Here is a 23,528-nt window from a genome sequence, read left to right on the forward strand (position 1 = left end):
TTCTGTGGGTGCGCTGGCCTGTGCTGGGGTATGATCTTGTTTACTTCAAAGACAGGCCTTGTTTGTTCCCTTTAGGGTTTAGCTCACGCTCTTCAAGTCGTGAAGGTGTCAGAGGATCTAAAACTATCTGAGATGAACCAGCTCATTTGTTCTGTTTCATGCAGGTGAAACCTGGTTCTGAAATTCTCCTCACCTAAGCCTCAGATGAGCAGGAGCTCTCTTTTGGCAGGGTCAGGGCAGCGCCAAGTTGGCTGGAGCTGGCTTGCAGGAAATGTTTTGGGGGAAGTCCTCATGGCCCCAGCAGGAGTCATCTGTGACCCTTCATTGAGAGATTTGGCCTGTATGTCCCCTGGTATTACGAAGTGTCACTGAAAAGGGGGCAGGGGAGTTAGGTGGCAGGGCCCTGTTCCCTTTAGGCTCCATGTTGCAGATAATGAAGTCCTGTGGTAAAGAGGAGTAAGACTTGGCATCTTAGCTGGATCCTGACCAGCTGTTTCATTTTCTTACTGGACTTTTCTTATCTACATGGGGTCCATAGGTGCTCTGGGAATCATAGAGCAGCTGGACTCCAGCATTAAGACAGGTCAGTGTTTCAGAAAAGAAGTGATTCCTGTTCCTATGAAATTTCTAGCTTGCTTTCAAAGCACTCAGACAGAAAGGTGCTATAGAAACGCAGTTCATCCTATAGCAGCTGCTGCTGCCGCTACTACTCAAGTGTCTGTGATAAGAAAGGATTCACTGAATTTGCAGTTTAGTTCAGCAGTAATCTAAGTGTGATATTAGCAGCTGGAAACATCAAAGTCCTTTTCTTCTCTTTGGATTTGCATATGGTCACTGGGAGCGTATAAGATGGGGGTTGGGACAGAGGCTTGATGGAGAGAAGGAGCAGAGCTCAAGCCCAGCCTATCTTGGCGGATGCCTGTGAGTCACAGCCTATAACCGGCTGCTGCCGAGTGCCACGTGCCAGGTGGTGAATCATGGAGCAGGAGAGCACAGAAACGGGAGAAGCTGCTCAGGCCACTGTCCAACCAGCAAGGTAGCTGGCATGGGTTTGCTCCTTGAGCACGTGCCTCCAATGTCTCTGTAAATCAAAACACTGAAGCAACTTGGGCTTCTGCACTTCAGATTGGGAGGCAGACCGGTGTTTTTGTCAGGAATCCACAGTCCAGCTTTTCTTTACTTGCTGCCCAGATCATTACTGTTGGCAAGGCTCTCACCCCTGGCCTGAGCAGCTCCTTGCTGCCATGTGCGCCGAGGCTGTGATGGATTGTCACGTACTGAAGTTTCCATTTTGAACGCTTTGTAATCCGATATAATTCTAGGATGTAATGATACATTTTGGCAGGGCTTCTTGTCAAGCTGCCCTGGAAACCTCTGGAAAATCATCTGGCTTAGGAAGCACGTAGCTATGGAAAGAAAAGGGAAATGATCTTTTCAGGAATTGTGGCGTGCTCAGGACCACCAGAGGGACAGAGCTGAGTTGAGGCAGAAATTTAGGAAATATTTAGCCTGCCTTGCAGCAGCTCCCTGTTAAAATTAGGTGCTTGCATGTTCTCTCTGGGAATCAGAAGACCAACCTCACTAGGCTTCATGTTCCCAGAGGCAGGGCTGGAAGCTTGGGAAGAAACAAATCACTAGTATTTCTTTTCAAACCTTTTCTTTCCCTAAATGTACTGGATGATTTAATGATGAATTTGTATGAACTTGGCAATGTTAGCTGGCTAGAAAGAAATAAATACCAAAGCAAATACCGCTGATTAATTCTACCCAGCAAAAGCATGGGCTTCCCAAATCCTCACATCGACCCTGTTTTTGTTGCTCAGATAGTTCAGTCGTGTGCCCGAGTCACTCATTCCATGCCCCTTTGCTGTTCATTTGGACTGTTCTCTGAATGCCCTCCAGCTCACTGGAATTATCCTGTTAATGGTTTTAAACCATTCAGTGCTTTCTGGCAGCCTTGGGATAGCAAAGCTGTAGCAGGGACTAACAGCATTACTGGAATCCTAAAAACTGGTGTCTGTGTCGGTGCGATCTGGGTCCTGCAATCCCCACAAACGGGTGTCCGGGGGAAGGCCTCAAGATTAGACTTTCAGTTTGGATTCTTCTCCCAAACTTCTAGCCTTGAGATAAACTAGAATGAGTAAACTAGATCTATTTCTCCTCATGGAGCAAAAAGATAAGCTTTTTTTTTTCCAGCCTTTCTGCTGGTCCCTGTACAGTAGGGCCGTGTTGGATTCTTTGGATATGTTGATGCAAATGCCTTCTAGGAGTGAGGGATTCCCATGGAACAACATTCAATAGAGTGTTCAGCTCCAATGCAAAAGAATTTTTGCCAGTTCATTGATGAGACTGAATCCTCATCCATTAGCAAGAACTGTCATGGTGAAAGGTTCAGGTTGGGCACTCAGTTTCACGGGTGAAGCGGCTGGGGTTTGCAGAAACTGCAGTCCGCTCAGAAAAGGCAGCCTCCAGAAAGGCAGTTTCTCCTCCAGTTGACATTCCTGATGGTCACACCCTGGCAGTGCATCCTCTATGCCATGTAGAGTATCCTTTTGCATTTAAATCATATTTATCTCTTAAATGGCTGCATGGCTATTGCATTATATCTTAGGAGGAACTTGCTTCACTGTCTCCTGAGCGTGGTCATATCATGCGTGCAGCTGACATAGTACTGAGCAGAGGGGGGTATTAAGCCATCGATGATGGAGATCCAAAAGTGTCATGAGGGCAGTAATGGATAGCAGGGTATGACAGGAGGTATGTGGCTGCTGCACCTAATGCATCAGCACTCACAGGCCTGCCTGATATTTGCACCAACCATGTCCTAATTGAAGCAGAGCCGTGCAGGCTGCTCTGGAGCCAGCTCGGAGAGCTCCTGCAGCTTCCCTGCAAAGCTGCAGGGGCAGGAGGTAAAGGATGATGCTGTTTGCAGTTGAAGAGGCTGCTGTGCTGAGGTGTTTGGAGTCGTGGTGCTCCCTGCCTGCCTGCAGCCATGTGCCAGCTCCTGCCCCGTGCTGCCGGGACACGCTTTCCTAAGCAGGGATCATCGCTGGCTTTACGCTTGCTCTTGTGTGTGGAGGACTGGGGAGGATGCAGCACTTACATTGCAAGGGGCTTGTGGTATCCAGGACTTCTCATATTACAAGGGATAACTGAGAAGACTGAAGTGATTTGGCAAAAATCAGACTGCCCGCTCCCATTCCTGAGCATCATTCCTCGCAAAGGGATGCGAGGGCTTTACAGAGGGCTCATCAAAGCCTGCAGAATCTGACACTGTTCTGCCTGGTGCATGTTAAGCCCCAGTGTCAATCCCAGCCTTCCAAACTATGAATAGGAGAGGGAGGATCTTTTTACAGTCATTCTGGTTGGGGAAAACCAAGGAAGGGTATGGCCAGAGATGTATGGAATGGAGGTTGGAGATCCCTTAGTAGTAATGTTAACTGCCTGCCTTCCCTGCAGTCACTGAGACAGCAGGAAGCCAGGAGAGGGATTCCAAAGGAGGAGCAGATAGGTTGGACACAAAAGGAGTCGTGCATGTCCCTAGGGCAGCTGTTAGAGTGACTCCCATCCGGAGCTGGCCGCGTGTTTCCTGCAGCATTGGCCCCCGGAGCCCTGTGCTGGGAGCAGCGCAGGCAGAGCGGGCATCCGAGTCAGAGCGCAGCCGGGGAGCCCGCGCTGCCACGGAACCGGGCAGAGCCGCGCGGTGCGGCCGGGGATCCGGAGACACAGCTGGGAAAGGGCTGCGTGTCAGCCCTGACATTTTGCTGCCAAATGTCAACGTGTGCCCGCGTGAGCCGTGTCCTCCCACAGCAACATCTGCCCCAGACAGAGCCGGCGTGGCTCAGCGAGGCTTGCCAGCGTTTCGGTGCTGCTGCTGCAGATCTGTTCCCAGCAATCGCGTGCAGAGAGACGTGGGCTGAACCTTACAACCAGCCATGAAGGGAGCTGCAAAAGCAGGTGCTGGGGGAGCACCTTCCCTTCCTGCTGGGGAGGAATAGGATAAATAGGGGCTGTGTGTGCTAGGTGCAGAGCCAGGAGCTGCTGGTGGTTCTTGAGCAGTGTGAGCCTGGGAATCCCACATGTAAAAGATCTCCTGGGAATCAGAGCAGGCAACTGGCTGGTTCCTTTCAGCTGTGGCAGCGGAGGATGCAGGAAGGTAGCCAGAGGCTTGTCAGAGGAGTCACTGAAGGGACTGAAGGGTTATATGGGCATTAAGGAATCTATAGTTGGTGGGAGCTTAGGATCACACGATAATCTAGCTGGACGTGCTCCAAGTGTCCTCTCCACCTCAGAGCCTTATTCCAAGTGAAACATCCCAGCAGGAGGAGGAGTGAGGATGTGGGACCCCCATGCGGCTCTCATGCTGATCTCTGGTAGAGTCTAGCCTGATCCACAGGCTTGTCTTCTTGCTAACACCAGTATTAGCATTAACTCTTTCATCAGTGAGTAAATGTAAACACCAGGCCCATTTCCACCTTTCAGTTTTTTTCCTGCCAACGCATCATATGTTTCTGAGATGCACTGTTATGCGTGGGAGGAAAGTGCTTTTGATCAACTTTATTTTAGCTTCTTTCAGTTGCTGTGAGCTGGAAGAGTTGAAGCTCCTGATCTTCCCGCTCTAGAGCTGTCACATTGTTTACACTGCTCTGACTTCCCTTATCCTACTTTTCTCGGTTTCTCTTGTGCGCTTTCATGTGCCCTTGTAGCTCTTCTCCAAATTCAATATCTTTCCATAGTCACAAATGCTGAGATAAGGTAGGTGAAGGCCTGGATATTCTGGATGGTACATCCCGAGGTCTGGAGGTTGGTAATGGCAGCAGATGCAGGGGACCTGGTGTCCAGAGCAGAATCACAGCATGGTGCTGTGAGCACTGAGGATGCTTAGGTGAGACATGGATTGTGGATTGCTGACGAGCAGAGCCAGAGTTTGGAGGAGAGCATGATCTTTAAGAGCTGTAGTCATTCTCAAATCCCTCAAGACCATCCTGGTTTAACACTGTCTTTTGTGGTTTCTCCCTCTTCTTTCTGCCTTAGCTGCTCTTCCTTGCACTCTTCTGCTCTGGCTTCTCTGAAGTGTGGAAGGAGATGCAAAAGGGAAAACACCTGGCAGGTTTTCTGGGGAGCACTTGCTCTTTGGCCTCCGGGGCAGCTGGGCAAGGAGGGGTGAACATGTTCCCTGCTTGCCAGTGTCAAATTCTGGTACACCACTTTCTCAGCTGTTTACTGACCGCTGATGGAGCTGAGCTCCTAGTGCCCTTTCTGCATGGCTGCTGGGACTGTGGACTTCTGCACTGATGCTTCTGTGAAGTACAGTAGATAAGTACTACATATAATCTGACAAAATGGCAGGAAACTGTGAGCCAGGCACCCTAAGACTGTCATCCACAAAGGGTTAGTAGGTGCTGTATGGGGTCTCTTTAACCTTCAGTAGCTCCTCAAGGGCTCGCTAAAGTTATCCGCTCCCCATAACATGAGAGGCACTTGCGTGCTAAGTTTCTCTGGGACTTCTGTATCTCTAATGCTGCAAGATCTTCCAACAGAGTCAAGTGTTTTATTCTTAAAGGAAAGTTCATGATGTTGAGAGGCAGGGAAAAATGCTGAATCCAGTGCAAGAAGATAGACTGCCCTTTTCAGAGGCAGGTATGTGTTGCCTGCTTGCTTTCCTGAGAGTTTTCAGCACCACCAGCGCTGCAGAGCAGTGTCCTGAACGGGACCTGTGCAGCACTTGGGTCACTTGACTGAAATCAGTTTATTGTCTTTGAAGAGGTTTGAGAGGGATTGGAAGCACAAGTGTTGTGCCAGGAGTCTGGAGATGGACGTGTTGGCCTTGCATTGCAATGCTTTCCCTGAAGACAGTGAGCTGAGGACCTTAGTAATTGTGCAGAGAGAACCTAGTCTGCTCATGACATGCAATCTTCAGTGAAACCAAGGATACTTTAAACTGTTACTGCCTTTCCTGAGAGGTGACTTCCTCTGTTTTTATTTTTTTCCTCTTTTTAGGTGTCCGAATTCCCTCATGAGAAGTGTCCTCGCAGCTTCCCATGCACAGCCTAACCTGTCCATGGGTCGTGCCAGCTTAACTGATGTCCTGAAGAGCTTTCCTCACCATGGATAGTCCACCCAAGCTGACTGGCGAGACGCTGATTGTCCATCACATTCCCCTGGTGCATTGCCAGGTCCCTGACAGACAGTGCTGCTCTGTGAACAAAAGGACCAACCCCTTCTGCCAGCCAGAGATAGGCATCACACGGACCTCTGTCCTTCCAGACAGAGACCTGTCACAGACTGACTCCTTGGTGTATAGCAGTTTTCTCCAGACCTCGGAAACCTCAGCAGAGGCCTCAGACAAGAAAGAAGGCAAAGCAAGGGACTTGATTGTGCCTGGTGTCAGTAAGAGGCACAACCCTTTCCTGCTAAATGAGGGTGAAGACCTCAGCATCTTTGGGGATGACTTGGGTCAAAAATCTTTCCACCTTCACAATTCCCTTGTGTCTGGCAAACCTCCCTTTCACCTGCACGAGTTGTCCTTGCCCCCTTTCCACCTCCACGACTCCAACCATATTGTGAAACAGTGGAACATGGCCAGTCGATCTGGTGTGGTGGATGGGCAAGAGGACAAAATGAGCAGTGATGATGTCCAGAAGAGGAACAACGTCAACCGGTGCCGCCAGGCCTCAGAACACATGGAGCTGGATGAATGCAGCTGCCGTCGTGGGAGCTCTTCCAGCTTCTCGCTTGATGGTGGTGACCAGGAATGGAACCAGAACGCAGGTGATGCGCTGAGGAATCAGGATGCTCTGCACGGCCGGACATGCAGCTGTTCCAACTCCGAGCTCCAGCACTGTCGCTGCTATAGTTCCTCGAGTCAGTCAGAAGTGGCTGACCAGCAGATGGGCTACATCAGTGACTCTTCCTGCAACAGCTCTGATGGAGTGCTGGTAAACTTCAGTGCTCTCTACAACAAAATGAATGACCATTCTCGGTCTAACTTGAATTCAGCCAACCTGTCCTGTGACTCCTCCTTCTGCAGCCACTCAGACACGGGAGCTTTTTACCTGGATTTGCATTCGTCACCCACAGAATCCAAGATGTCCTGTGAATCGCATCATCCAGAGAGTGCAGAGAAGGTGTGTGGATGTCACCACTCCTCCTCACCTGTCCTTGATGCTAACTGCAACTCCTACCACCTCCACTGTGAGCCTTGCACTTCAGAGAGCTCAGATCTCACTGCCTGCTTCCAGAGCCAAGCACGGCTCGTTGTGGCCACACAGAATTATTATAAATTAGTCACATGTGACCTGTCTTCCCAGTCATCCCCCAGCCCAGCAGGGTCTTCCATAACTAGCTGCTCAGAAGACCACACCAAAGGTAGCCCAGCTCAACCCAATGAATACTACCTGTTTAGAAGGCCTGACTTGAGACAAGAAGAAACCAATGCAGAATGCAGTGAAGTGGAGACAAAGGGAGAAACCACACAGAATATGATTGAGGGTCAGGTCTACGTGAACGTGTCGCCACCTAACCTCAACACAGGCCGGCAGCGCTCCAGGAGCTATGATCAGAACCTGGACAGGAGTCCCAGCAGCCGCCTGGGCTCTCTGGAGCGCATGGTGAGCTGCCCCGTTAAGTTGAGTGAGAGTCCAGCAATACCCATCCAGAGTTCTCCTCCAAGGCGAGTGACATCTTTTGCTGAGCTGGCTAAAGGCAGGAAAAAGAATGGGTCTTCTCCACCCCTCCGGCCCAGTGGCGATTCCTCCTTGGAGTTCTCTCCTATTCCTGAGACACAGCGGGATTGTCCAGCCTTCCTCGAAGAAAGAGCTCGCCGCAGCCAGAGTCTTCCACCCATGCCCTTCATCCATGGCCTGAACCAGAGCTGTGAGAGCTTCTGCTTGGATCCCACCTTTGGAGATGGCCAGGCTTTGTGTTCCACCAAAGACTTGGGCTCGAATGAGACCATCCCTGGTGGGCATGGGGCAGGTGAGCAAGCCTCTCTCTCCCTGCTCACGGAGGCCAGTGCTGGCTGCTCACGTAGCTCTGCCAGTGGCCGAGGACAAAGAGATACTAGAGTCCGAGCAGATGGTAAGGAGCCAAAATAGAGAGAATGGAGACTTTAGAAAAAAAAAAATTTAAAAAAGGTCCCTTTGGGACATGAGGGGAGCAACAAAGGAACCTGCGTGGCAATGGCAAACCATAGCCTATCCGTCTGTGGGGTAAAACCCTGTGCTTATTTCAGATGCAGATCAGTGCAAGTGTTTTGCCCTTGTATTTCTAGCGCCTTTTGAGATCCTTACAGTCCTCCTATCCCATGTAAGGGAGGACGTGGCATTAGCGCTTAGAATCTGTGCAGCTTCTTGGAGAACTGTCATATTCTGACTCTGTTTCCTGGAAATGATCTCCCGCCGTACCTAGGGGACTGCCTTTGGCTCCCAAGACAGGGACTTGAGGTGCTCAGCACAATCAGGTTCTTAGCAGAGGCAGGGAAAGGAATAATTAGTTATTATTTAGCTCTTCTTATTTGGAGCCATGTAAAGGGGAGGAGAAAGTGTAGCCTACATCTGCTTCTCAATGCAGGCTCCAGGAAGCTCACACAATATCTGTCATGGTTGACAATATGAGCCAGGATGTCCCATTAGCCTGGAATGTCCTGGCTGTATCCTCAACAGTGCATGGCATTACAACAAGGATTCCTATGGAGAAGTGCTTGCCCGTCACCAGAATAATTATTGCAGTTCCCTCTGCAGCAAAGCCCTTTACATGAAGTGCTTCCCACACTGGTGGAAATTGCTAGTAGGTGTCCTGGAGAGGGAGCTGTGAGCCAGCCCTAGAGGTGGCTCAGGAATGGCCCTTCCTCTAACATAGCAGGAGATCACCATCTGCCTCAGACGGTGCTTGTACCTGCACCACGGGAAAGAAATGAGCTGCTGAGCACACTCTGACCAGACTGCTATGTTAGACAGCCCCTGCTGTGCCTGAACCTGGACTATTTCCATTTAATGACATGAACATTTCCAGCAAGAGATGGAAAGAACAGTTCTTTCGCTGCTAGGGCAGTGTTTTGCACTACAAGCGTGGGAGAGATTTTAGCCTTTGGAGCAAGAGTTGCGTTTTGACCTCTTTGTTTACTGAGCCTTGAACCTGTGCTTGCTGCAGGACAGCTTGGAATGACTAGGTCTCTGCTGGGAGAAGGCAGCAGTGGGAGCAGCCCTGGGTTTGCAAAGGAATAAGGGACTGGAACATCTCTCCTATGAGGAGAGACTGAGTGAGTTGAGCCTGTTTAGCTTGGAGAAGAGAAGTCTTAGAGGGCATATGATTAACATGTATAAGTACCTGAAGGGGGAATATAGGGAGGAAGGAGCCAAGCTCTTCTCAGTGGTGCCCAATGGCAGGATAAGGGGTAATGGGTGTAAGTTGAAACACAGTTCCATCTCCATATGAGAAGGAACTTCTTTACTGTAAGGGTGACAGAGCCTGGAACAGGCTGCCCAGAGTCCTGCCCAAAGTCCCTGCCTGCAGCAGAGAGAGACAGAGCGGAGAGCAGCCTGAAGCCTGGAACATCTGAGAAGGGACTAGATGGACAGACCATGGAGCTGCCCTGCCAAGTGCTGGCTGTAGGGAAGGGGATCTGACACCCGCCATGTAGCCCTGCAGCTCTGTTGGAGCAGGTCCTGAAGGCCCTCAGCTCCTCTGTGTGCCCGGGTTTATGCTGTAGACCTGCCTTTGTTTTTAGGGCAGGTCCCTGCCCAAAAGCGGTTTTGGAGGAAGGGCAGAGGACGCAGGCCAGAGCCTGCTGTGCCACGCAGGGACACCATGTCCCAGCCAGTCCTGTGTGTGCATTCAGTGCTCTGTGTGTGCACTGTGCAGTGTGCCACGCTTCAGCGGTGTCCCCATGGCTGTAATGGCCCCACCAGGAGCTGCAGGCACGTGCTGGCAGGGGACAACCCAGCCCAGCCTCTCGGACATCTGTGTTTGTCATTTGCTAGAGCAGACTTGGCTTTTCCAGGGTTGAAAATTCCTCTGTTTCTGAGGGGAGTCTTGATTTTCCCTGGGGAATTCCCTTCCTGCCACCGCTGGTGCTTGGAACATCCTCCTTGGGTTCTCCTCCAGGCAGAGGGAGGAAGGAAACTGTGTGCTCGGAAAGGGAACTGTTAAAGAGGAAAGAGGAGTGAGGCAGAAGGGAAAGATCTGGCCGGGGAGCCACGGGCCTTTCCAGCAGCGCTGAGTGTGAGGTGGGTGCTGTTACTTGGGACACTTGTGCCGGGTTGGGTGAGTCCTCAGCATGTGTGGGAGGGAATAGTCCTTTGGGATATTAAATACACTGTGCTGAGTGCTGGACCACGGTGTGTTGACCCTGTACGGAGGCAGGGCAAGGATGGGTGCGTGGGGCTGTGGCTTCTGGGCGCAGAGCTGCACTGAGGTTTTGTTGCCTGCGCTCTCATGGGGAATTGGGTAGAGACGAGCAAGGAGGAGCACAGTGTGTGGAGCTGGTGACTCTGCAAGGAGAGAAGTCCCAGTGCAGCCACCTGCTCTCCCAGGCAGCTGGGCACGCCACGTGTGGGTCCCCTGTCTCTGCCTTGCTAGTTCATGGTGTATGTGGCTGGTTCCAAAATGAACCACTCTGCTTACTCTTCTGGTCCATCCTCTTCCTCCCACAGCTGAGAGCACATTCCATGCTTGTCCAGGCTCCATCTGCCTGGCTCGTGGTGATTGTTCCTCTGCCCACCCTCACACTTGGTCCCCTTTTTCTCTCCCCAAAGGTGGTGGCACAGACAGCAAACCTGTGGTGCGCTACAGCAAGGACCAGCGTCCCACGACCCTGCCCATCCAGCCCTTTGTTTTCCAGCACCATTTCAACAAGCCACCCAAGGCACGTGCCCTGCACAGCCATTTTGCCTCTAGCCTTTCTCAGCTCTACACTTTGGCTAGCAACCGGCCTTCCAGCCAGCAGGCCTCCAATTCCCAGGCCTCGTCGGAGCAGACGGGAGCGGTGGGAAGCCAAGCTCCCAGCGCGCTCCTGACCCAGCGCTCAGCGGATGGAGCTGCATCTCTCAGCGATGGCTGCATTAAGAAGCCTGCCCCTGAGACAACCCGGCCATCCCCCTTGGGGAGCTACTCTCCTGTGCGATGCAACGTGCCTTTCTTCCAGAGTGTGGACTCCTCTTCCTCGCCCGGTGCAGAGAGAGCTGGAGAGAGCCAGCCTCCCAGGAGCAGGTCCTGTCCCATCTCTGCCAGCCTGCTTCCCACGAGGTCTTCCCCAGCTGTCAGTGCCAGGAAATCCACCCAAGCCACCAAAGGTGATGCCCTGAGGCAAAAGGAGAAGCCCAAGCCAGTTCCCAAGAAGGAGGCACCCCTGGAGCCAAGCCTGCCACTCTCTGAGTACCGACTGCACAGCGGATCCCTCCTGCCCCTCTCGGCAGGCGGTATGGCCATGAGCAGAGGGGGAGGCCATGCAGAGCCCCACTGGAGGAGTGGCAGCGAGACCAGCAGTTCTAGTTCCCTGAGCAGCATGGGCATGCGAGCCCTCAATGGTAGGTACCCATCCACCAGGCCATGCCAGGCTGGGAGAGCTCCCGCACCCTGTCTGTGGGGCTTTTCTGTAGTACCCCCCTCCTACGTAGCCACAGCCTAGGGTGAAGTTGCCTCTGGGACTGCAGTGCTCTACAGTCCTATCATCATTCTGCCTGCAAAAGGAGGTCACATGCCGAGAGCATGACCCTCCAATCCTGATTTTTGTGCTGTCTCTCTGGAGAAGGCAGCATGGGGCTGCCACTCCCACAGCTCCCTATACCAGGTGCTTGCAGCCCAAAGCGTGCTCCTTCTGTGCCCACAGCTATGAGGCCACTCAGCTGCGGCCTCCCTTTGTCTGTCACATATACATGTTAACATCCTAAAATGCTGCTGGACTGTAACTAACTTGGTGTCTCTTTCTCTGTCCTTTCTCCTCGTCCTGTCTCCGTTTCCCCTCGGCTGTTCCCGTCTTCCCGCGTGGTGCGCGCTGCCTGTGCTGTTCTAGCCAACCACCTGTCCCCTCAAGCGCTGAAGTGGCGGGAGTACAGGCGGAGGAACCCCCTGGGCCTGGACCGTGTTTCAGGGCTGCCTGGCTTAGCGGGCAGCCTAGACAAGAGGCAGCAGGAGCCCCGGCTGAACCGGGGCAACCCCATCTTTGAGTTCCCTGGCGCTCTCAACACCAGCCAGTTCCACTGCAGGCTGAACGGTGGGCACCACCTCTTTGCTGGGGCTATCTGGGGGTTGCCTTGGGACTCAGGTTCAACATCCCAGGCCTCATGTTTGCTCTGTCTGCTCAGAGAAGGATGTTGTGACTGGTGACAGCGGGGGCTGAGGAGTAAAAGAAGAGAGTGAAGATTGGGCTCGTTGATGGGTGCAGGCTGTGTGAGCTGAAAGTAGTCAGATTGAAGGTCATGGGGAAAAGGAATGTCCCAAGAGCCAACTCAGACCTCAGCAAGTGGTCCTGGACTGTGTCCAGCTTGTAGCCCATTTTTCAGCCCTTGGAGATGTAATGTCCGAGTGTCCCAGGGTGTCAGTCCACCTGCCCCAACCCTGGCAGCATGCTGTGTGCTGAGCTTGAGCTCTCATGGGGTGGCTGGCAGTAGTGTGGGGTTCTGTCCTCTCCTTCATGCTCTGCCATTAAGGTTTTCCCCATCCTCCAAAAACTCTGCAGGAGGGGTTGTGAGGAGCAAAATGCTTCTGAATGAACCTTTGTGAGTTCTCTGGGAAGAGCCCTGTGGTCTGGCTGTGGAAGGGAGTGTTCTTGAGGTCAGCTCTACATGGTGAAGCGAGTTCCCTAAAACTCAACAACTCGCACTGCCACCCCAGCAGTTCCTCCATGTCTCCTTCATCAGGAATCATCCAGATGGAAATCTAGCATATGAAAGTGCTCCTGCAAAGTCTGCCTTTGGAGACGGAGAGAGACGATCCCAAAGGATAGGCAGAAGGCACATTGCTTACTGTCTGTGGCTGCCTGCATGTGATGAATAGAGATACTCCTTGTGCTCTGCTTTTGACCCAGTTCCATCTTGTTGAGACTGTCTGTACAGCTGTCCTGCGAGTCTGGTGCAGTGAGGTTTTCATCATCAGCAGCCAATGACTGTAAACCTTCCACAGCATCTTCCAGTGAAGCTGTCCCCTGCCAAACTGAACGCAGGTGTTGGGGCTGAACTGTAGAGCTTGTTTTGAAAAACACTCCTGGGGCAGTTACAAACCTGCAGCCTTGCAGAGGAGTCTCGGGCTGGGGCAGGCTAATGTGAGGGCTCCTGTTGACACGGGTGCAGGTGCCACTGAGAAAAGCACCAGTGTAGGAGAGCCTTTGGCATAAGGGCTTAGGGCTGATCTTTCTCCTCCCTCTCTTGGCTCTGCAGGACAGTCTATGAGGCAACTCCAGCTCACCTACACTGACTTCTTCCCTGACTACTTCTCACTAGCAGAAAAGCCCCCTGCTGAGTTCTGCCTGTCCCCAGATGGCAACACAGAGTCTATCTCCATCGACTTGCTGCAGAAGAAGGGTGAGTCCGTGCCTCTTGTTTGGGAGTGGAGGAGTCCAGGGTGGCAGAGCAGTGCTCATCTCTGCCTTATCTCATCTCTGAATAGACATGATGGTTTATTTTCTTGTTCTTTGCTCTTGGTGTCATACTGGGTGTAGAGGCAGCTTTGGGTATGAAATTATTGCCATATACCTCTGTGTCATATCAGAGAGAAGGGAGGTACAGAAGGGTTCCTATGCTTTTACCAAATCTGTTGGCAACCACTCATATCAGCCTTGCCCCCTATTCGATTCTGTTCTTGTATCGTGTTGATTCAGCTGTCAGATGACCCACTGTTGGCTTATTCCTGAAAGTTATTGCATAGCTTGCCAAATGCATGGCTCCTGCTTTGTCTCCATGCAGGATCAAAGCACTGAAGGACACCGTGCCTTGGACTTGTCTCTGCTCCTACAAGGGATGGTGCATGGGAAATGATTTCTCATTCCCTTGGAAATCTCGACGGTGTCTTATGTTTCAGATACTTTTAAAAGTCATCTCTACTATCAATCTAGTTTTGGAGTTAGGAGAGGCTCTGCATGTTTTTGGACAAGAGGAGACATAAGCTGATCTTGGAAATGCTCCTGCTTGATTTCTTCATGAAGTGTCTGGCTTGGGTCCATCCTAGAGGCCTCCCAGGCAGCTTTCTGACCATGCCTTTGTATTCTAGGTTTGGTGAAGGCAATCAACACTGCCGTTGACCTGATTGTGGCTCACTTTGGAACCAGCAGAGATCCAGGGGTGAAGGTAAATGCTGCTTTCTCTACAGCTTCTCACTGTCATGAGTGACAGGGAGGGTGAATAGAGATTGGCTTTCCATTCTCTTCCAGCACAAAATCTATGGGGCATCAAATGACTCTAGTAGCACTAAGTGTAGAACAAACAAAGGTGGTGGTACATCATGCAGATAGTAAATCTGTGCTGATATTTGTAGCATGATGCTGGAGGTGCTACATGGGTTTAAGGGAACACTGGACCAATACAGGAAAGAGAAATTCAGTAGGTCTGCTAAACACATAGGAACCATGTCCAGCTTAACAGTCTCTGAGCTGAAAGCAGTTGTAGACTGGGGCAGTGTTAAAGAGAAATCTTTTATTTGTTGCTCTGGTTTGGCTTTTTCTTACATACTTGTATGAGGCCCTTAATGAGAGGACACCAGGCCATCTGGACCTCTGGTCTGAGGCAATACAGCTACTCTTGTAAAATGTACTTCTGTCCTTGTTTATTGGTGTCCTTCTTTGACACCTTTCCTGGGAAAATCTGTGTTGGTTCTGTGAGAGAACCCTTGAGATGCCTTCAGCAGACAGGTGCCGCAGTAGCTGAGTTTGCCACAGTCTTTGCTCTACCTCTGTATCAGAATTTCTTTTGTTATGGGGCCGGGATAGAATGGAGCAACACTCCGTGCTAGTCATGGGACATCTGGAACAGGAGGGTGTCCCCTGTGGCCCTTGCCACAAGATCTCTAGCTTCAGAGTGCATCTAGACTGCCTGTGAGCCAGGCTGTCCCTGGTTTGTGCTCCCTTTGTCTCCCGTTTCTGGAATAACACAAGCAGAACAACCTCACTTCTGCCTGTACCAGCCATTCTTTTTCAGTCCTGTGACAGGCAGCGTGGCTGTAGTGCCTCCTTTCAAAGACGAATATTCTGCTTCACTCACAGGGACTCTTAAGACAGCAATGTTAAACTGTTTAGATGTGACAGCTGCCCTGGAGTGCCATCTCCCAAGGAGAAACTTGACAGGGATAGATTCCAAACCCCTTCAATGTTATCTCAGAAGCCACCTATTGACAATCATCTCTGTTGCAGAGATTGTTGTGTAGCAAAACTGAAGCTGTTTGGATTTTCTGACTGTATTTCCACAGTTTCTTACAACTTCACTGTGAATATCCTAGGCTTGCAGTGTTGATCTGAGGAAGAATTGCACCGTTTTTCTATTACTTTATTGGCAGACAGTGATGTACTTCCAGCCTCCACATGTTTTCATACGGGGTCTCATTATGCCCCAGTGTGCCAAGGCCTGAGCATTCATCTGTCAGAAGGCAGCACCCATGCCTGATGTTCTCATACACAATGAATTTCGCAGGATTATTCCTGACCCAGAAGTTCAGCCTCAGTTCAGGGCCTCTGTGGACCTGTGCCAGCCTGACGGTGTAATTCCAGCTCAGCTGGTAAAACCTGTGCTCTCAGCCCAACTGAATGATGTGCAAGGCCTGGGGCTGACCCTTTTTGATGGACCCCTTGACCACTTGAGGACTGCATGCAGCAGATTGTGTCCCTGTTCTGCTGATGCTGGCCTCTTAGATGCTTCCTCACCTCAGCCTAGGCCCTGTCCAGTCATTTTGCCTCCACCCTGTTTATTTATAGTAATCCCTATGAATTATAGCTTGGCATGTCACTGAGTCAAGTGTTCCTTAACTCCTCAGTGCTGGAAGTTCCACTTGCTGCTTCCTGCTTCTAAAATAGTATCAAGAAAAGCTTTTACAGCAACACAGCTCCTGCAGAACAGCCTTGCTGTATTTTCCTGCTCTATATGCTATAGTGAGAACTAAAGACATCCTTTCTAACCAGGATATCCTCTTACCAAGCTGTTGTCTTATCTCAGACTGGAGTAGACACTGCAGGGAAAGGTCCAGAAGAGGGCTGTATGTGTGTGAGGCAGCAGAAGTGAAGGGGAAGAGCCAGCTTCTTAGTTTCATTGTGGCCTACATATTGGCCTGTTGAGTGTCTGTAGTAGGCAAATGGGGCTAGACTGTTTGCATATGTCAGTACTCCACAGTACAGTTACCATCATTTCCCTCTTCCATCTTTTCCCTTAGGCCAAGCTTGGGAACAGCTCTGTGAGCCCCAACGTGGGGCATCTCATCTTGAAATATCTATGTCCTGCTGTCCGGGACATCCTGAGTGATGGGCTCAAGGCTTATGTCCTGGACATGATCATTGGCCAGAGGAGGAACATCCCCTGGAGCGTGGTGGAGGCATCTACTCAGCTGGGTATGGAGACAGGGCGACGATTCCCATTGCTCCTCAGCGCTGCTGTGCTGAACTTGAGGAGTTACTGGGGAAACTTTACTGTAGGGGCAAGGGTGCAAAGTGGTCAAAAAAGTGGCACTCCAAATTATAACTACACACAGCACAGTTCTGCGTACTTGCTGATTCTGAGCCAAGAGTTGTGGTCCTCTCTGGAGTGTGAGACACGTCCATGGGGTGGCTGCATGCACTGAAATGTCTCAGTGTTTTGAAGTGACACTCTGTGACAGACTGTGATGCATCTCCCTTGTGGAGTCCAGCTGTTGGAATAGGGTGAATTTGCCCTGCTCATCAGCAGCGGGGAATGCATGAGGCAGCAGGGGCACCCAACCCCTTTCTCCCTTTCTCCCTTTCCCTGAATGCTTCTTCCTGTGGTTCCATTTCGACTTTACTGATCAAAACTAATCCCAACATTGCGCTTATGTCCATAGGCCCCTCCACCAAGCTGCTCCACAGCCTCTACAGCAAGATCAGCCAGTACACGGAGCTGACCAACCACACCATGAGATTCAATGCGTTCATCTTTGGCCTTCTCAAGTAAGGAGACTCCTATGACTGCAAGTCATTCTCCAAGGCTGATAAGGCTGGCAGTAAGCATTACACCTCACTCCCACACAAGTGCAATTGCCAGGGAAAATATTTGAAAAGAATTGGAAATGGATCCCCAACTGTGTGTGGAAGAATGAAGAGGCCCTGAGTCTGAGGGAACTCTACAGGGATCAAAACCTACCCTCCCTGCACCAGGACAGGACTGAGAGGGGCTGGCTGCAGACCACTGAAAAACACTCTCAACTTGTTTTAGCCCCAAAGCATTAGATGGGAGAGATCTTTTTGTCTGGTTTCATGTAGGTGTGGAGATGATGTGTACAATTTAAATTACTCACAAAAATCCTTGTATTGCTGGTTCCCAGGGTTGCAGTGAATCCCAGTATGTGAGACTGAAACAGAAATTTCCCTGGTCAAGGGTCAGGGCTGATCCTTTCAGTCTGGAGAGAAGTGGACATACTCAGTGCTAAACAGCAAGTTGACAGTGATGTTCCCTGTTGGGTTGAGTGATATTAGGATACTATTTCCTTGCTCCGCTCCAGTGGTCAGCAGGAGCTGACACTGGCAATGGGGTTGCCAAGATTCCCAAATCTTGGGCAACCCCCCAAGCCAGTTATGCTCTGCTCACCATCTGAAGGGTGGCCCAGCTCTTCTCTGTAGACACTGAGTGCCAGCATTTTGCAGGCCAAACCTGAAGCAGTGGTTTCATGTTCGTAGATAATTTATCTTTTCCATACAAGCCCCCCTCAGCAAAGCTAAGTTCCGCCAAGGACAAAGACACTAAATGATGAGGAAACTTGCTGGAAATGTGTCTAGGGCCCATTGCACAATGCCTCTTTTTAAAGCAGAAAGGCAGGGATGGCTTTTTGACGTATTAGGTGGCTGTGGTCAAAGCATGCTGATCAGTGTAAGCCACTGTCTTTTCCTGGGTCTTGAGGCTCCTGGTTCACAGGGCTGTGTTATGTAAATGCCCTTTTCCAGCCACGCTTCTTGTAGAACAGCAAGGATGAAGAGGATGACGGGATTTTTTCTGCTGCTTACTTGCTTATTTTTCCTTCCTGCAGCATTCGGTCCTTGGAGTTCTGGTTCAACCACCTCTACAACCATGAAGGTAAGAGCCTGAGTCCTGTGTGGGCTGGAGTGGACACCCTATTCTGCATGACGTGAGCTCAGATCTAAGCTCTAGGGCTCCTTTTTTTCCCCTGGTGTTTCCATATTGTTCTCCTCTGCTCTGAGCTGAAGGAATAGACTGTGCCCAACTCCTGTGTACAGGTGGTTGGAGGGCTATTCAGCTACAGGGAGGGAGGTGGAAGCTGTGGCCTCATGCAGGTCCATGGACTTGAGTCTGGTCAACTATGTCCTTCTTAGTTGCAGCCAGTAGCCACCCAGTACCACCTCCAATGCAGACGTCCAGTCCGCCCTCGTGGGATCTGGTGCCTGTGTACAGACCTTGCCAGTCTTCAAGCATGGGAATGGAAAGGAACAGAGGAACAAAGAACAGATTTTACCAGTTGTGTGGTTTTTGTTGTTGTTTTTTTGCTGTTTTTTTTAACTAGAAATGCATCTAAAGTGTGCAGACACCCATCAGCTCTGACCAAGCTGCCTGAATCTAGAAGCAGCATGAGTTAATTGCTAAGTGCGTAGTGAGTCAGAGACACCCTTAACGTGCTTTGATGCACTGTGAGTATTGAAGGCTCAAGTCTAGAGCCCCTTGAACTGCAAAGAAGAGCCCAGCCTGATGTCTTCTGGCAGGCTTAGGGGCTGCTCACATTGCCAGCTGAAAGTAAGAGGCAGCACTTCTCTCTGGAAGAGCCAGGGGAGCAGACATGACTTTGTAATCAAAAAAGGGGCAAGAGACACCACTCTGTTTTTCTGAAGCAGAGAGGAACCCTTACAGATCCTTTTGTTCAGTCTTTTTTTGAGGCAAAATTAAGAGTGGAAAGGGAGAGCAATAGGTAAGGGTCTCTGGAGACTGAAGGTTGAGCAGAGGAGTAGGAGACAAGGTGCAAGTCGTGTCTGTGGTGCAAGTTCGTTATCCCATTGGGGCCAAATGACCACAAACCCTGTTCAATTCTGTGGTGGAGAGGTAGTTGATGGTAGTACAGATATGGCCAAATAAGGTGCAAAATGAATACTTCAGGTGGGAAGATGTAATTAATTTTCTGTTAGGACCCACAATTCAACCCAGTCAGTTCCTGACATTTTCCTACTGTTGGGAACTGGTATTGGTTTGGTTGTGCAGCTCCCTATTCATATCTGGGAGGTGTAACAAGAGAATCTTAACATATGTCAGCCCTTTTTGATGTTCTTTATTCGCACCCATGCCCATGGCATTTGTGATAGAGGTTTTCCTGGTGGTTAATCTGACAGGCAGATCCCATCAGAGTTCAGGCTGCAAGCAGAACTGGAAGCAGCACCTGGCCCCTTGGTCTGCTCGCAGAAAATTTGATGTTCCTTGATGAGTGCTGCAGTGCTCATGCTGCAACCACAGCTGTGACCAGAGGCTGGTGTTCAGGCTGGTTTCTCCATAGTTTCAGCAGCTTTGTGGTAGCCTGGCAATGTGCAAAAGTGGTGAGGGCCTCTGATCTAATCTCTGCCTCCTGTCCTGCAGATATCATCCTGGCACACTACCAGCCAGTGGGCTTCTTGTGCCTGTCACACAGTGTGTGTCAGCCCCTTTTCGAGGAGCTTCTGCTACTGCTCCAGCCTCTCTCTCTGCTGCCCTTCAACCTCGACCTCCTCTTTGAGCACCACCTGATGCAGATGGGCAAAGAGCAGCAGCAGCAAAAGGAGCTGCTGCGTGTGAAACAGGACCTGCTGCTTTCGGCACACTCCACCCTGCAGCTGATGCGGACGCGGGGCAGCAGTGAGCATCCCGACGGCTGCAGCACTGCCCCCGCGGCGCGCAAAGCAGCTGCCACAGAGCTGTCACCAGGCCACAGCCCCGACCAAGTGGCAAGCGAGAGAGTCAAGGGGGTGGGAGCCTCCTGCGGAGATGGCGACAGGGAGGAAGAGAGGAGGACGGAGCGAGACAGCAGCTGGGAGGGCAAGAAAGACAAGCAGGCGGGCTGGTGGTACCAGCTCATGCAGAGCTCCCAGGTTTACATTGAGGGCTCAGCCGAAGGCTCCAAGCTGGTTCGCTATGAAAAGAAGAAGAAGGCCTCGAGTGCTGTGCCCAGGTCAGCTGAGACTCACAAGGCCCCCCCGCCCCGTGAAGGGGTGGTGGAGGGTGCGGAGGCCTGCCCCATCGCTGAGGGCACCTTGGAGGAGAGGCCCAAGGCTGCCAGCAGGCCAAGCCCCGAGGCTGGGGTGGAGCCCCCAGAGAAGCCCCAGCAAGCACCAGCCAGTGAAGAGGCCAAGGAACGAGGCTGGCCCTTCTGGATGGGCAGCCCTCCAGATTCGGTGCTCACAGAGCTGAAGCGCAGCAAGGAGAAGGAGGCCGGGACTCAGCAAAGACTGGGGGCAGCAGCCCCTCAGGAGGAGAGCAGCACCAGTGCATCGGAAGGCAGCCAGCCCATCAAGTGGGGATACTTGTTTGGGTCCAGGAAGGTGCAAAAGGAGCCTAGACAGCCCAACAGGTAAGGGAGACATGAAAGGCTTGGGGCCAAGGAGGGCTAGTTAACCTGGGATTGCTGCAGTGCAGGTGGGAGTCAGGCCACAGCCTTGTCCCTTGCTGCACTGCAGCAGTACATCAGCCCTGCGTGCTTTCATTCCACCTACACCACTGCTCCCTGCTCTCACCCTTTGTCTCTCCAACTCTTCATGACCTTGACCGCTGCCTACACTCCTAAGCCCCACTCTGGGGCGAGGTGGAAAGAGGCCTTTTGCAGGGGTGCTCCATCCCCATCATCACCTTATCCCTCCCAAAAGCAGACACTGCACATGAACGGGAGGTATGAAGTTGCCCGGTGTAGCTGGGGTGTGCACTCAGGGCATGAGCTTACCGTGGAGCAGCTGGCCCCTTTCTGTGGGCACAGTTCCCTGCCACTGCCTGTTTCTGTCTCCCTCTCACAGGTTGCCCTCTGGCTGGCTGAGCTTGGACAGGTCTGTGTTCCAGCTGGTGGCGCAGACGGTCGGGGCAAGTATGTGGCGAGAAGCAGCCCCTGAGCCGGAGCCCCAACGGACAGAGCCACCAGAAACGACACCTGAGCAGCAGCCACCTCAGGGGCTGCCTTCCAACCCTCCCTGGTGAGCGGTGCCACGTGGCCATCCTGCAGGGACCAGGGATGCAGTGCGTTGGGATTGGTGCTGCTTTGCGTGTTGAGATGTGTCTGGTCTCTTTTGCACTCCTGGACATGGGACAGTTCAGCAGTTTGCTCCTGTCCACCCCAACTCTGCAACCTGCAGACCAGGGGGCAAGGGGAGGGCTTTGTAGGCCCTGGGACAAAGCAGCCCTGGTCTGCTGGGTCTGATGGGGAGGAGGCAGAAGGATGGCTTTGCTTGCTGCTCTGTCACTGCAGAGGCTCTGGGCTGCAATGGGGGGAGTGCCCTGTCCCTGGCTAACCCTTTCTTCCCTCCCTCTGCCTGCAGCGAAGTGAAAGCTCTGTGCCACCACATTGCCACCGAGGCAGGACAGCTGAGCTTCAGCAAAGGGGACATCCTGCAGGTCATTTCCAAGGTGGATGGTGACTGGCTGCAGTGCAGCCTCGGCTCCGAGAGGGGACTGGTGCCCGTCATGTATGTCACCCACCCAGAGGACAAGGACTATTGACGTGGCTGGGAGGCTGAGCACAGTACCATGAGCTGCTGAGGCTCCTCTGGGGGAAGCCCAGCCTGCCAGAGGAACAGACACAGCTTCTTGCTAGTTTCTTACCCTTCTTGCCATTACAGAATACAGTAACCGTAGGTGGTTCCTTCCTGCTCCTCGTCGTGCAGCTGCCAAAGGCCTCCTCAGCCCGCGGGGCCTCCTGCCAGCTGCATCCCGTGTTGCCAGGCGTCGCCGTGCATGCAGCCACACCAGGGACCGTCCGAGCCCCCTACACCTCACGCCATCTCCAGCATCCATAGGCCGTGAACTTGTACATAGCAGGAATTCAAGCAGTCCCTGCCGGACTGCCCGGCACTGCGCCACGCTGAAGGGTGCAGGGTGCTGGCTGTCCCCTCCCTGGGGGTGGCAGTGCAGCCTGCAGCCTTCAGCACATGTGGCATCATCAGCTGCAGAGGTGGGAGCGCTGTGTCTTGGCAAGGTCTCTGCAAGGCTCTCCCGTGGTGACAGGCTGCGCTGCGGATTGAGGGGACCATAAGGTAGGCTCCCCCGCTCTAGAACCTGTCCTAAGCGATAATAATGACGTGTCCCGTGTCGTACCACATGGAGAGCTCGTGTCACACGGCTCAGGCATGGCTAGGTGGCTGCCTGGGGGCCTGCCCCAGTGCAGGGCTTTGTGCCTGGCCATGGCTCGGGGAGGGGGAAGGGGTATGTGTGTGTGTTTGGGGCAGGCGTTGTGTGGGGCTGTGAGGAAGGCGCGTGAATGTTGGGGATTGTGTAGGTCCTGGGCGGAGATGGGTGTCCCCCATGTCCTCCATGCTGGTCAGGGAGCCAGTGCCCAGGATGTCCTGGGATGCTCAGTGGAGAGCAGGGGATTTGGAGGGGAGGGGGTGAAGAGGGGGTCCCTGACAGGGCTAGGGATGCTCTTTGGAGAAGGGGGCAGTGCTCCCGGTAAGTAGAGCAGGGAGGGTGCTCCCAGAGGGAGCAGGGGAGAGCGGGTGGGAGGGATGGTGTTCCCCATGGCGTAGGGTCTTGCCCAGCAGCGCTGTGGGGKGGGGTGGGGGGTGAATGGGCCCATAATCGTGCACAAGCACAAGGGGCTGCTGGGGGGGCCCGGGGTCCTTGGCAGAGCCAATGCCAGCCAACCCCTTCCTTGCCATGTCCATGCTGCCCGCTGGTGGGGAACAGTGTTAGTGAAAGGCCGTGCCAGTATTCGGTGCCTTGGCCGGGGTGGCGCTGCTCGTGGTGTCAGGCCTGGGCTGGCTTCCCCGTGGCAAGGGACCCTGGTCTTGCAAGGTTACCTCCTGCTTGTACATCGCTTAGCGGACGTTGCACCATACTTAATTTGTATTCCCCAGTTAGAACAAGGTGTCTCGCCTTTATTTATTTCTTATTTATGATGCATATTAATAAAAAAGGTGCTGATTGAGCTCCCAGCTGGTATGCAGCCTTGTGATTTCAGCCTGTCCCTGGGGAGGGACCGAGGGGGACCTGTGCTGGGTCACCGCTTTGGAGGTTTCATCCTGTCTCCAACCACAGCCAACACCAGACCTGGAGAGACCCAGATTGCCCCCAGCTGTCCTTGGCTCGCCACAGACCATGTGAGAGGGAGGCTTTGGTCCCCAGCCATCCAAGATAACAGATCCAGTCCCTGTATTATCCAGTTGAAGTGCAGAAGCAGAGATTCTTTCCCCACTCTTGTGGTCTCTTCACAGACCC

At 52.3% G+C, this 23,528-nt stretch overlaps 1 protein-coding gene across 4 annotated transcripts in view; it reads left to right on the plus strand.

Annotated features, from left to right (window-relative positions):
- Window positions 1–22,182, plus strand: part of RUSC2 (RUN and SH3 domain containing 2) — a 46,556-nt gene extending 24,374 nt beyond the window's left edge. For 2 of the 4 annotated variants that reach the window (XM_026039814.1, XM_026039820.1), the window contains 11 exons: window positions 6,001–8,079; window positions 10,755–11,525; window positions 12,011–12,211; window positions 13,374–13,517; window positions 14,203–14,279; window positions 16,348–16,522; window positions 16,990–17,095; window positions 18,169–18,215; window positions 19,716–20,682; window positions 21,119–21,292; window positions 21,635–22,182. In XM_026039814.1, coding sequence (XP_025895599.1) covers window positions 6,108–8,079; window positions 10,755–11,525; window positions 12,011–12,211; window positions 13,374–13,517; window positions 14,203–14,279; window positions 16,348–16,522; window positions 16,990–17,095; window positions 18,169–18,215; window positions 19,716–20,682; window positions 21,119–21,292; window positions 21,635–21,815 — 4,815 coding nt within the window. In that variant the 5' untranslated portion in view covers window positions 6,001–6,107 and the 3' untranslated portion in view covers window positions 21,816–22,182. The remainder of the gene's footprint in view (window positions 1–6,000; window positions 8,080–10,754; window positions 11,526–12,010; window positions 12,212–13,373; window positions 13,518–14,202; window positions 14,280–16,347; window positions 16,523–16,989; window positions 17,096–18,168; window positions 18,216–19,715; window positions 20,683–21,118; window positions 21,293–21,634) is intronic. The other 2 variants (XM_026039828.1, XM_026039837.1) reach the window with 2 other exon arrangements.
- The last annotated feature ends 1,346 nt before the right edge of the window (window positions 22,183–23,528 follow it).

The sequence above is a fragment of the Nothoprocta perdicaria genome, unplaced genomic scaffold (assembly GCF_003342845.1).
Source record: "Nothoprocta perdicaria isolate Ctin4 unplaced genomic scaffold, notPer1 scaffold_10, whole genome shotgun sequence".
Lineage (NCBI taxonomy): Eukaryota > Metazoa > Chordata > Aves > Tinamiformes > Tinamidae > Nothoprocta > Nothoprocta perdicaria.